This window comes from Micropterus dolomieu, unplaced genomic scaffold, assembly GCF_021292245.1.
Source record: "Micropterus dolomieu isolate WLL.071019.BEF.003 ecotype Adirondacks unplaced genomic scaffold, ASM2129224v1 contig_12252, whole genome shotgun sequence".
Classification (NCBI taxonomy): Eukaryota; Metazoa; Chordata; class Actinopteri; order Centrarchiformes; family Centrarchidae; genus Micropterus; species Micropterus dolomieu.
The window spans coordinates 1-13,525 of record NW_025741238.1 but is presented as its reverse complement, the minus strand read 5'-3'; the positions used below and the strand labels follow the sequence as shown (position 1 = coordinate 13,525).

Below are 13,525 nucleotides of genomic sequence, written 5' to 3'. Positions count from 1 at the left end.
AGCTTGATAGCTGAACGCTCTGGCTCCTAGTCTACTTTTGGAGACTCTAGGAACCACAAGTAACCCTGCATTCTGAGAGCGCAGTGCTCTGGTGGGGTAGTAAGGTACTATGAGCTCTTTAAGATAAGATGGTGCCTGACCATTAAGAGCTTTGTAGGTAAGAAGAATGATTTTAAATTCTATTCTGGATTTTACTGGAAGCCAATGCAAAGAAGCTAAAACAGGAGAAATGTGATCTCTTTTCCTGGTTCCTGTCAGAACACGTGCTGCAGCATTCTGGATCAGCTGAAGAGTCTTAACGGACTTTTTCGAGCAGCCTGATAATAAGGAATTGCAGTAATCCAGCCTAGAAGTAACAAATGCATGGACTAGTTTTTCTGCATCATTTTTAGACAGGATGTTCCTGATTTTCGCAATATTAAGTAGGTGAAAAAAAAAGATTACAGTCTCCATACTTTCCAGGAAATACCGCAGCAGTTGAGCAGTCTGATCTGCTTTATCTGTTTCTTGGGGAACAGCCTCAGCATCCAGGATGGATTCTGGGGTCTGTTCTCCAAATTATACTGCACGCTGGTAAAGGCAGCTCTTAACCACAATATATGGGAAGAAGATCCATCATGAAGTTATACAGCCAATATATCAGTTTGTTCATGAAACCCAAATCACTAAATGATACTTTATCATTTTGTTTTGAGAACATGTTGCACACCTCGCAGGTGATTTCTGATGAAAGCCAGATTCCCACACTGCACGCTCTGCCCTCAGGGAGGTGTGGGAACATTTACATGGAGACCCTGCGCTGCATTGGTTTCATTGTTGAATGATGATTCTTTACTGAAAGGGGTATGTTCTATATAATCAAAAAAAGGTTGATCACTCTCATCAGGTCACCATTAAAACAAGAAAGTTTCAATTCCTAGCCTGACTTTTGTTTTTTATTTTCTTTCATGTTTGACTGTTTTTAATCAGTTTATTAGTCTTACTGTTTACAGTCTTACTGTCTCATCATGAGCTAGTCATGTAAAGACCTGTGTTCAAGGTGCTATAAAGCGATCGATCGAGAGTGATGCATTTGTTTTCTTCTGTCTCGTTTCAGACACAAAGACCCGGTGGTCAGTCAAGGTAAATATATATTTTTGCTCACATTCATCATGGAGGTACCATATCTGTCGTCATCATCATTACCATCATGTATAACAGCAAATAGGAAGCCAGAGATGCCAACACCAGCAGCATCTGAGATCTTTTAAAAGGTTTCAGCAGGAGCCGTCGTTAGTTTGGTCTCCTGCAGTTTCTCCCTTAGTGACTCTGAGACGTCATGTTGTCATTGGTTTTAGATGTTGTCATTGATGTTGTGGCGGCTCAATGGTCTGAACCATGAAGGGAGATCAGCTCTCCAGCTCTCTCTTAACTCGGGTTTTTTGGAATCACGAAGCTGCTTCACTTTCCCACAGGATAGATCAGATTGAGCCAGGTGAAAACCAGCTGAGCCTGATGGGTTGTTGGTGAAGCCGGATCAGGCACAGAGATTCTGGGGATGGTGAACCTGCTTCGTGGTACAGGTCCCCAGGGTCTAATAAGAAAAAAATGCAACCTAAAGTTCAACTAAACTATATGCTCATAATATTCAGCCCATTTCTTTTCATAGCTGCAACAGGCTGTGTGAAAAATAAAACTGTCACAAGTTTCAGCATCAGTCACCATGGTGATAGGGCCAGGTCAGGGTTAGAAGTGAACCACCACCGTAGGGACCCTGAAGGTACCTTGCTAAGCTCACATCCTGTGGATTGTGTTGTTGTTGTTGAGTGACCATGTCTTTGTCTCAAACCAGCCAAAATGTCGACCCGAGAGAAAAACAGCCAAGCTGGTAAGTCCTGATGAGTCGTCAGAGCGAGCTAGCAGGCTAACATGCTAACAGCAGCTGAACGAGTGCTTCCTGTTTCTGCTCTGTACCAATCACATCTCTCTTTCTCTCTGCTTTACGTCGTCAGCCTCGCTCACCCTCCTGCTCTCTCTCTCTCCTTCAGGCTGATAAGGTGATGTTACACCTGTCTGTGGCTCCTCCCCCACTTCCCTTTACCTCCATATAAGGTCATACAGGTGGTCCCTGAAATATATTATGAGGAAAGTTATTATGTTATGGATCAGTGATACAAACTGAAGCCCTGCCCACCACCTAAATGTAAAGTACATTATTGGATGCTGCATTGATTGACAGGTCTTTAGTTTTTTGAGTCCATGACTCTGTGGAGGTAAACAACGACACAGCAGGTGTTTCTGTCTGACCTGCTTCACCTGCTTCACCTGCACGGCATCCAGGCTTCCTCACCTGTCCTCACCTTTTTGACTCTATGTTTGGTTTATTGAGTCAGCAGAATCTTGGGGGTCTCGGTCTGTTTCAGACAATCAGAACCCGTTTGATGATCTGCATCCAATTTGAAACAGACGGAGACCTTTAATTTTTCCTGTTCTAACAGATTTCTTCACCTGTAAGAGGGAACCTGATCAGCTATCTGTGATCTGATCAGGAAATATCAAAGATACGTTTGAAGTCATTTAGAAACTTTTATTTTACCCTGTAAAATGTCTTTTGGTCCCAATTCTTTATCCTGATTAAATATTTATTTTATTTTGTTTATGTAAAAAAAGAAAAAGACGTTGTCATGGAGGGACGGCTGAACACACCTGATCCCCTTATGCCCCGGATACAGAGCCTCAGTAATACTAGAGATGATCTGATCCTGATCAGTCTTTTTATAATGGTTAGACCTGCCATATTGCTGCTAAATCCAGTTTAACATTTGTTATTGTCTAAACAAATCAATCTGTCCGTAATGTCAGATGATATCTTTAACCACCATCAGAGGTCGGAGATCTGTTGGGCTGTGAATGTTGAGGAGGAGCATTTAAATCTGCAGCTTTGATCGGTTTCTCATGTCTGTGTCTGTCTGTGGTTTCAGAGGGGAACATTAAGATGTTCATGCGTGGCCGACCGATCACCATGTTCATCCCTTCAGATGTGGACAACTACGAGGACGTCCGTACAGAACTTCCTTCAGAGAGACTCAAGCTAGAATGGGTGTATCCTTCAGCACATTTTATACAAGAAATGTTGTAAACCACTTAAAATCAGAATCTTATATACATATAATCGAAATATCAGTCGGGCTCTAATGACAATTAGCTTTAGTGCTTAGCTTAAAAAGACGTGCAGTTGTATTAGCAGACTGTAGGTAAAAGCTAAAAGTAGTAATAACGAGAGCAGCTGAAGTAGAATGTCCTGACAGAGGCTTTCCTAATGTAACATCAGAGGTGGATGAGATCTACTAAAGGATGCACAGGTGAGCTGAGAGTGTCATCTACGTGTAACTGGTTACAGTATATAAAGACTAAAAGTTAGTGGAGCCAGAACTGCGCCTCAGATCTACAGTAGAACCTAGAAAGGAGATCAGGCAGCAGCCTATTAGATCCAGGTAAATAGCTAATACAGACATCCCATAATTAGATTAACATAATTTCACACATCAGACTATTCATCACAAAGTAAGAATCCTATGAAAGAGAAAATGGCTCCAACATTTAGTAAATCCTCGGTAAATCAGAAATAAGCCCTTCCCAGATCCTCAGGATATCTTCAGTAGGGCTTCAGTAGCTCTTTACTGGATCCCCAGGAGACCTTTAGTATGTTTGCAATAGATCCTCAGGAGATCCCCAGGAGACCTTTAGTATGTTTGCAATAGATCCTCAGTAGATCCCCAGGAGACCTTTAGTATGTTTGCAATAGATCCTCAGGAGACCTTTAGTATGTTTGCAATAGATCCTCAGGAGACCTTTAGTATGTCTGCAATAGATCCCCAGGAGACCTTTAGTATGTTTGCAATAGATCCTCAGGAGATCCCCAGGAGACCTTTAGTATGTCTGCAATAGATCCCCAGGAGACCTTTAGTATGTTTGCAATAGATCCTCAGGAGATCCCCAGGAGACCTTTAGTATGTTTGCAATAGATCCTCAGGAGACCTTTAGTATGTTTGCAATAGATCCACAGGAGACCTTTAGTATGTCTGCAATAGATCCTCAGTAGATCCCCAGGAGACCTTTAGTATGTTTGCAATAGATCCTCAGGAGACCTTTAGTATGTCTGCAATAGATCCTCAGTAGATCCCCAGGAGACCTTTAGTATGTTTGCAATAGATCCTCAGGAGATCCCCAGGAGACCTTTAGTATGTTTGCAATAGATCCCCAGGAGACCTTTAGTATGTCTGCAATAGATCCTCAGTAGATCCCCAGGAGACCTTTAGTATGTTTGCAATAGATCCTCAGGAGACCTTTAGTATGTTTGCAATAGATCCTCAGGAGACCTTTAGTATGTCTGCAATAGATCCTCAGGAGACCTTTAGTATGTCTGCAATAGATTCTCAGGAGACCTTTAGTATGTTTGCAATAGATCCTCAGTAGATCCCCAGGAGACCTTTAGTATGTCTGCAATAGATCCTCAGGAGACCTTTAGTATGTCTGCAATAGATCCTCAGTAGATCCCCAGGAGACCTTTAGTATGTCTGCAATAGATTCTCAGGAGACCTTTAGTATGTTTGCAATAGATCCTCAGTAGATCCCCAGGAGACCTTTAGTATGTCTGCAATAGATCCTCAGGAGACCTTTAGTATGTCTGCAATAGATCCTCAGGAGACCTTTAGTATGTCTGCAATAGATCCTCAGTAGATCCCCAGGAGACCTTTAGTATGTTTGCAATAGATCCTCAGGAGACCTTTAGTATGTCTGCAATAGATCCTCAGGAGATCCCCAGGAGACCTTTAGTATGTTTGCAATAGATCCTCAGGAGACCTTTAGTATGTTTGCAATAGATCCCCAGGAGACCTTTAGTATGTTTGCAATAGATCCTCAGGAGACCTTTAGTATGTCTGCAATAGATCCTCAGGAGATCCCCAGGAGACCTTTAGTATGTTTGCAATAGATCCCCAGGAGACCTTTAGTATGTCTGCAATAGATCCTCAGTAGATCCCCAGGAGACCTTTAGTATGTTTGCAATAGATCCTCAGGAGACCTTTAGTATGTTTGCAATAGATCCTCAGGAGATCCCCAGGAGACCTTTAGTATGTTTGCAATAGATCCCCAGGAGACCTTTAGTATGTCTGCAATAACGAAATGAAAATTAAAAGTAGATCCCCATCGATCAGTAGATCCTCGGCAGACCTTTAATAAACCTTCAGTAGATTGTCGGTAGATCTCCAAGTGCTTCCTTGACTTCCTGCAGGTACGGTTACCGCGGCAGAGACTGCAGAGCAAACGTCTACCTCCTTCCAACAGGAGAGATTGTTTACTTCATTGCCTCCGTCGTAGTTCTCTTTAACTACGAAGAACGAACTCAGAGACATTACCTCGGACACACCGACTGTGTCAAGTGGTGAGAAAACACCCCTATAAAAATCATCTGCTGCTCTGTGGTGACAGGTCTGTGACATCACCTCTCTGTTTCTCTCTGTCAGTTTGGCCATCCATCCTGATAAGATCCGGATGGCTACGGGACAGATAGCAGGAGTGGACAAAGACGGACGGGTGAGGACGAACAGGATTAATTAGACATTTTCACTTTTCAGCAGTTAATAAACGCTAAATTAAAATATTTCAGACGGGCCAATGGACAAATCAACTCATTACTGTCTTTAATGCAGTCTAATATAATATATAGTAATAACCATGGTAACTGTACACAACAAAGATGGCGGCACCAGAAGGCTCAGAATGATCAGAAGACAAACATTTGAAAAATGTCATGATGTTTTGTGATGATTGGGTGAACACTGTCTGAGTTATAGCCTTATCTGTGCTATGCCACGGTAGGGCTGGGCGGTATATCGGTATATAATGTATACTGATATAATTTCAAAAGAGATATGAAATTAGACAATACCGTTTATACCGATATAGTTTGATGTTGAGTTAATTAATGTTTCCGTAAAGTCCTGCCAGCGTTTGCTCCTCTCTCCCTCCCTCACCGCGCAGCCCCGCCCCTCCCTCTGCGTCTGCATTCAGCCGTCTACTCACAAGATGGAGGGAGACACAGTGCTGGTCAACACTGTTAAAGACCTGGCTTGTAAAAAGAAAAGCACGGTTCATTCAGTGTTTCCCACACATACACTTTACTTCCCAGGTTAGGCGACACACTGTAGCATTTATCAGAGAAACAGTGATTATGTTACAAGTCGCGACACTGTGGATATTTTACAAGAGCGGACCAGGTAAAGCGACTGTGAACACACCAGTCATCTGTTATTCGTCAGCTACCACATTGGTTTTGTTGTCAACACGTCTCCTCAACGTGCAGCTTAGCTGCTGCTGTGAACGGAATCACGGGAGGAAAAGTTACTGATGGAGAAAGTCACCGAAGCGGACACATAGGGAGAGAGAGACGGTAAAGGCACTTTTCCACTGCTCGGTAACAGCTCGACTCTACTCACTTTTCTTTAGTTTTCCATTATGTAAAAATTGTACTTGTACCTGCTACCAGGTACCTTTTTCGTATCACCTCCGTCTGATCTGTCTTTACATTCTGAGTAATGTTGAAACGTTTAAACTTTTAATCAGGAGACAGCTGTGTGTGCGTTTTCGTGTGTGTGTGTGTCGCATTGAACATTACGTCGCGGCAGTTGTGTGTGGCGTTGCTATGACGACCAGCTAGCTTGAAAGGCACTATCTCTGGGTACTATCTGCAATGGAAAACGGAGCACGGCCAAACCGAGTCGAGCTGGTACTGGTTATGGAAAAACGGCATAAGAAGCGGGCAACTCTGAGGTGTTTGCAGCGGAGACGTTAGGTCTGCGAGTGGGAAGAAAAATGAAGGAGGCAAATTCAATGTGAGTGGTACTTAAGATGTAGAATGAAGTATAATTAAAATGGTGAAATAAGAAACGGCTAAGTTACTAAAAATAGTGAAAACATGCCCGCTAAAACCGCCAAATTGTCACCAAATGTCCGGAGCCTGGAATTAGGGACAGCAAGCAGGTCCTTGTCAGAGGACCGCAGGGACCGTGCCTGAGTGCAGGGATGGAGTAGTTCTGTGAGGTACTGAGGTGCAAGTCCATGGAGAGATTGTACGTCAGGAGGAGGATTTTATATTTGATCCGGGACCCAGAGTTGGAAGACATGCTTTGACCAAGGCAGTCAACATTGGATCCTGTTTGCTGGTGGTGGCCTTTGCTTTTGACACTAGCTCAAGAACTTGAGCTGTTTTGAGCGGGAGAAAGAGGAGAGGCAGTCCTGCGGTGTGAAGACAGTTGAAGAGTTTGTGTCCAGCTGCGGTAGTGTGGTTGGGTGGGAGGAGCTGGACAGCTGCAGTTGCTGGTGGATGGTTTCTACCTTTTTCTGGAAGTATTCCAGGAATCTGGAGCATAGGCCAGCAGCATCAGATGGTTGAGGAGGGTCAGGTGGACAGAGTAGGTGGTTGATAGAGGAAAAAAGCTGTTTAGGTTGATGTTGTTGGTTGCAAATGAGTGTGAGTAATAGTTAGTTTTCGCCCTGGGAAGAGCATCTTTGTAGCTTTTAACATGGCTGTTGTAGGCTTCCTGGTGGACAGTGAGGCCAGATTTTTTTTATAGTACCTCTCCAGCCCCCGCCCTGATTCCTTCATAAGACGGAGTTCACCAGTGAACCAGGTAGCAGGACAGGAGAAGGAGACAGATAAAGTGATGAGGGGGGCAACAGAGTCCAGACTACGTGACAGGGCCAAGGTAGGGCATTCAAGGTAGATTTCAGGTATATATGTGGACATATCCTGTGAGCAGGGTCCAACATTATCACCAGCCAACAGCCAAATGCTGCTAAATTATGCAGATGGCTGGTAGATATACTTCACTCACCAGCCAATAAACATTGGCAGTTTATTGATTGGCAGGTAGACTTTGTGTATCACTAGCCATAGGCTGGTGGACCTAAAAGTTAATTTTGCACCCTGACTGTGAGCTTTATGATGATTGGCTCAACGATTGCTGACGTTTTATGTCTATGTGCTAAGCCCCGCCCTTTGTGAAGATATTTGGTTGGCAGCTGGCATGTTTTTCAACCAGTCCTGCTCATTGGACTTGGCCTTGCTCACGCCGTCTGGCTGTGTGGGCTTGTATTTCTGGGTGAGCATTTGTGCATCATTTCCAGGAATTAGGCCCAGTCTCGGATATCAGGCTCATTTCAGCTCTCTGAATCCGAACCTCAACAGACTCAACTCCCGGTTTATTCCTATCCACGGCTTAAACTTCAAAGTGTGATAATGATAACAGCCTGACTTTTTGTCCATGCCTTCAGGCACTACAGCCTCACGTTCGGATCTGGGACAGCGTCAGTCTGTCCACTCTGCAGGTCATCGGTTTGGGAACATTCGAGCGAGGCGTTGGCTCTCTGTCTTTTTCCAAAGCTGTGAGTATCATCCCTCTCTCTCTTTCTCTCTGTTCCTCTCTCTTTCTCTCTGTTCTTTCCCCCCCCCCCCCCCTCTCTCTCTCTCCTTCACCCCAACCGGTCGAGGCAGATGGCCGCCCACCCTGAGTCATGGTTCTGCTCGAGGTTTCTGCCTCTTAAAGGAAGTTTTTCCTTGTCTCTGTCACCTAGTGCTGCTCTTGGTAGGAACTGATGGGCTTCTGTAAATATCATCACAGAGTACGGTCTAGACCTGCTCTTTATGACAAGCGCTGTTATGATTTGGCGCTATATAAATAAAATTGAATTGAATCTCACCTCTGTCTGTCTGTATCTCTGTCTGTATCTCTGTCTCATTCTGTCTGTCTGTATCTCTGTCTCACCTCTGTCTATATCTCTGTCTGTATCTCTGTCTCACCTCTATCTCACCTCTGTCTGTCTGTATCTCTGTCTCACCTCTATCTCATTCTGTCTGTCTGTATCTCTGTCTGTATCTCTGTCTCACCTCTATCTCACCTCTGTCTGTCTGTATCTCTGTCTGTATCTCTGTCTCATTCTGTCTGTCTGTATCTCTGTCTGTATCTCTGTCTCACCTCTGTCTCACCTCTGTCTGTCTGTATCTCTGTCTGTATCTCTGTCTCACCTCTATCTCACCTCTGCCTGTCTGTATCTCTGTCTGTATCTCTGTCTCACCTCTATCTCACCTCTGTCTCTGTCTGTATCTCTGTCTCACCTCTGTCTCACCTCTGTCTCTGTCTGTATCTCTGTCTCACCTCTGTCTCACCTCTGTCTGTCTGTATCTCTGTCACCTCTATCTCTGTCTGTCTGTATCTCTGTCTGTATCTCTGTCTCACCTCTATCTCACCTCTGTCTGTCTGTATCTCTGTCTCACCTCTATCTCATTCTGTCTGTCTGTATCTCTGTCTCACCTCTATCTCATTCTGTCTGTCTGTATCTCTGTCTCACCTCTATCTCATTCTGTCTGTCTGTATCTCTGTCTGTATCTCTGTCTCACCTCTGCCTGTCTGTATCTCTGTCTGTATCTCTGTCTCACCTCTATCTCACCTCTGTCTGTCTGTATCTCTGTCTCACCTCTATCTCATTCTGTCTGTCTGTATCTCTGTCTCACCTCTATCTCATTCTGTCTGTCTGTATCTCTGTCTCACCTCTATCTCACCTCTGTCTGTCTGTATCTCTGTCTCACCTCTATCTCATTCTGTCTGTCTGTATCTCTGTCTGTATCTCTGTCTCACCTCTATCTCACCTCTGTCTGTCTGTATCTCTGTCTCACCTCTATCTCACCTCTGTCTGTCTGTATCTCTGTCTCACCTCTGTCTGTCTGTATCTCTGTCTCACCTCTATCTCACCTCTGTCTGTCTGTATCTCTATCTCACCTCTGTCTGTCTGTCTGTATCTCTGTCTCACCTCTTCTCACCTCTGTCTGTCTGTATCTCTATCTCATTCTGTCTGTCTGTATCTCTATCTCATTCTGTCTGTCTGTATCTCTATCTCATTCTGTCTGTCTGTATCTCTGTCTCACCTCTGTCTGTCTATATCTCTGTCTGTATCTCTGTCTCACCTCTGTCTGTCTATATCTCTGTCTCACCTCTATCTCACCTCTGTCTGTCTATATCTCTGTCTCACCTCTATCTCACCTCTGTCTGTCTATATCTCTGTCTCACCTCTATCTCACCTCTGTCTGTCTATATCTCTGTCTCACCTCTATCTCACCTCTGTCTGTCTATATCTCTGTCTCACCTCTATCTCACCTCTGTCTGTCTATATCTCTGTCTCACCTCTATCTCACCTCTGTCTGTCTATATCTCTGTCTCATTTCTGTCTGTCTATATCTCTGTCTGTATCTCTATCTCACCTCTGTCTGTCTGTATCTCTGTCTGTATCTCTATCTCGTTGCTGTCTCTCACCGTGTCCCTCCCTCTGTCTCCGGTAGGACTCTGGTCAGCACCTGAGCGTTATTGACGACTGTAACGATCACATGCTGACAGTCTGGGATTGGCAGAAGAAGTCAAAGATCGCTGAGATCAAGGTGAGCACTCAGTCGTACTCCTATCACTGCACCCAGACCAGTACAGCAGAATGTCATTCAGGTCTTTGAATTTATACCTTCAGCTTCAACGGCTCTGGTTCTAACTGGTTCTGGCTTGTCTCTAACTGGTTCTAACTGGTGTGTTTCAGACCACTAACGAGGTGGTCCTGGCCGTGGAGTTCCACCCCACTGATCCGAACACCATCGTCACCTGTGGAAAGTCGCACATCTTCTTCTGGACCTGGACGGGGAATTCACTGGCTCGTAAACAGGGAATCTTTGGGGTGAGGAGGTGTTGAGTTCTTTTGATATACAGAACTATGCAGATGTTTTAGTGGTGTGGATGAACCACTGTAAAGTCTAAAATAGTCCTAAAATAGATTATATTTATCACTGAACAAAAAGCAAAGTGAGTGAACAGAATTAAGATCTGAATCAAATCAGTATTTGGTGACCAGTTCACTTCGTGAAGTGGCCAGTAGTTGCCTGTATGTGATGCTGGAGGAAAACTCTGCCAACAGTTAGTTTTATTTCCCAGCAGTCATCATTTAGATTGAGATCTTCCTCCCATTTTCTGCACCAGGTAACTTCTTCATGGCCAGTTAGCCTTGGAACAAGCATAAGAAATTTAAATCCGATTCACTGACTGTAACTGGGACGTATTGATCTTATCTGTCCAAAACTCATGAAGGGACTGAAAGACATTTTACTAACTGCAGATTGTTTCCAGCTTCACAGCTGTCATCTTCTTGAGGTGTTTAAAAGAAACCTTAAATTTAAACCCTGCAGCCATTCTGTTGGTTCTTTGAAGAGCTTTCCCATCAGAGTTCCAGTAAGAAAATAAAAACTTCCCACTGGCAGAAAGCTACAGATCCAAACAGGTAAACGCCTAAATCTGACCTAAGGGGCTAAATCGACCAAGAGCTGCTTGAGGTTTGGTGGAGGAGAGACTGCAGCAAAGTGAACTTGAGGAATTTGATCTGCAGACGAACAGGAAGCTCCACCCGGCTGAACACAAAGGGACAAACCTTCAGATTATAAGTTTGTTTTCACACACGCGGTTAACAGGACTTATAGGCTCACAGAAAACAGCGTTCAGAAAAGAATTCATGAGGTGAGTATCCCATCCTGCAGTGAGAACATGCCACAGAGCTTTTCTGAACAAACCACATCACACGTGTTACTGCCTGTAATTTGTTGTCACAGATGAGACAGACCGACCTGATGAGATAGAGATATATGTGTGTGTGTGTGTGTGTGTATATATATATATATATATATATATATATATATATATATATATATAATCTCACATCTGTCCCAGAGTTCAGTCTGAGCTCAACATGTACGCTGCGTTAATCAGAGCCAGACAGGAAGCGGGCTGTAAAACCAAAACTAAGAGCTAAAAGAGAACTGTCCTCTGAGATAACTCACCAGCAGAGACGCTTGAATGTCCCAGTTTTAGATTTTATATGAAGTATTGTGAGCATCATGATCCATGTGCAAGAAACTTTGTAAAGACCAGTTAACTCTGGGTGTCAGTAACTGACCTGACCTGGGATCGGTTTAACACTGCAAAGAAAAGCTCAGAGAAGACGAAGTGTGTGTGTTGGCCCAGTTTCAGTAATGGTTTTAGAGACGCGTCGTCAAACTGGTTTCAGCTGGAGCCATGCCAAGAATTAAACAGTTTTCAGGTGAAGTTCTGCACAGGGAGCAGATCAGAGTACACAGGTTGAAGTCTGTCTGAGCAATGTTCAGCAACACAAGAGACACTTCTAAAGTAGTCCTGGTCTATCTCTGTAGTCCTGGTCTAACTGGGACCCTGTTTCTTGTTGTGTTTTCAGAAATACGAGAAGCCGAAGTTCATTCAGTGTCTGGCCTTCCTGAGTACTGGAGACATACTTACCGGAGACTCTGGAGGAGTCCTGCTGGTCTGGACCAGGAGCTCCGCTGAGACCCCCACGGGGAAGGGACCCAGAGGTGAGGAAAGGGGGGTGACCGATCCTGACCTGGGATCAGTTTAACACTGTAAAGAAAAGCTCAGAGGAGTCGAAGTGTGTGTGTGTTGGCCCAGTTTCAGTAATGGTTTTAGAGACGCGTCGTCAAACTGGCTTCAGCTGGAGCCATGCCAAGAATTAAACAGTTTTCAGGTGAAGTTCTGCACGGGGAGCAGATCAGAGTACACAGGTTGAAGTCTGTCTGAACAAGTGTTCAGCAAGAGTCCAGAACAAATGAAACCCGACTCCAGCAGCTACAGGAAGTCAGGCAAAGTGTTTTCAGAGGAAACCTGGAGAAACAGGAAGCGCTTTCTGTGACCTGCTTCCTCCTGCTGGCTGCTGCAGGAACTGCACCTGAAAACATGTCCACCACTGCCGTCCTCAGAAACACACAGAAAACACCAGCAGAGGCACAATCCAGATCGTCAGACTGAAATACATTCAGATCTTCAGACTGAAATAAATCCAAATCTACAGTCTGAAATAAATCCAGATCTACAGTGTGAAATAAATCCAAATCTACAGTGTGAAATAAATCCAAATCTACAGTGTGAAATAAATCCAAATCTACAGTGTGAAATACATCCAAATCTACAGTGTGAAATAAATCCAGATCTACAGTGTGAAATAAATCCAGATCTACAGTCTGAAATAAATCCAAATCTACAGTCTGAAATAAATCCAGATCTACAGTCTGAAATAAATCTAGATCTACAGTCTGAAATAAATCCAGATCTACAGTCTGAAATAAATCCAAATCTACAGTCTGAAATAAATCCAGATCTACAGTCTGAAATAAATCCAGATCTACAGTCTGAAATAAATCCAAATCTACAGTCTGAAATAAATCCAGATCTACAGTCTGAAATAAATCCAAATCTACAGTCTGAAATAAATCCAGATCTAGTCTGAAATAAATCCAGATCTACAGTCTGAAATAAATCCAGATCTACAGTCTGAAATAAATCCAGATCTACAGTCTGAAATAAATCCAAATCTACAGTCTGAAATAAATCCAGATCTACAGTCTGAAATAAATCCAGATCTACAGTCTGAAATA

The 13,525-nt window shown here is 43.7% G+C and overlaps 1 protein-coding gene across 1 annotated transcript; it reads left to right on the top strand.

Annotated features, from left to right (window-relative positions):
- Positions 1 to 1,012: 1,012 nt before the first annotated feature.
- Positions 1,013 to 12,448, top strand: LOC123966022 (echinoderm microtubule-associated protein-like 4; the record flags this gene model as incomplete). The annotated part of the gene is given in 9 exon segments (XM_046042269.1): positions 1,013 to 1,122; positions 1,832 to 1,867; positions 2,961 to 3,081; positions 5,273 to 5,422; positions 5,505 to 5,574; positions 8,314 to 8,424; positions 10,373 to 10,468; positions 10,618 to 10,752; positions 12,313 to 12,448. Coding segments are annotated over 8 exon segments (850 nt in total), but the record flags the coding sequence as incomplete, so codon positions are not given.
- Between the last annotated feature and the right edge of the window lie 1,077 nt (positions 12,449 to 13,525).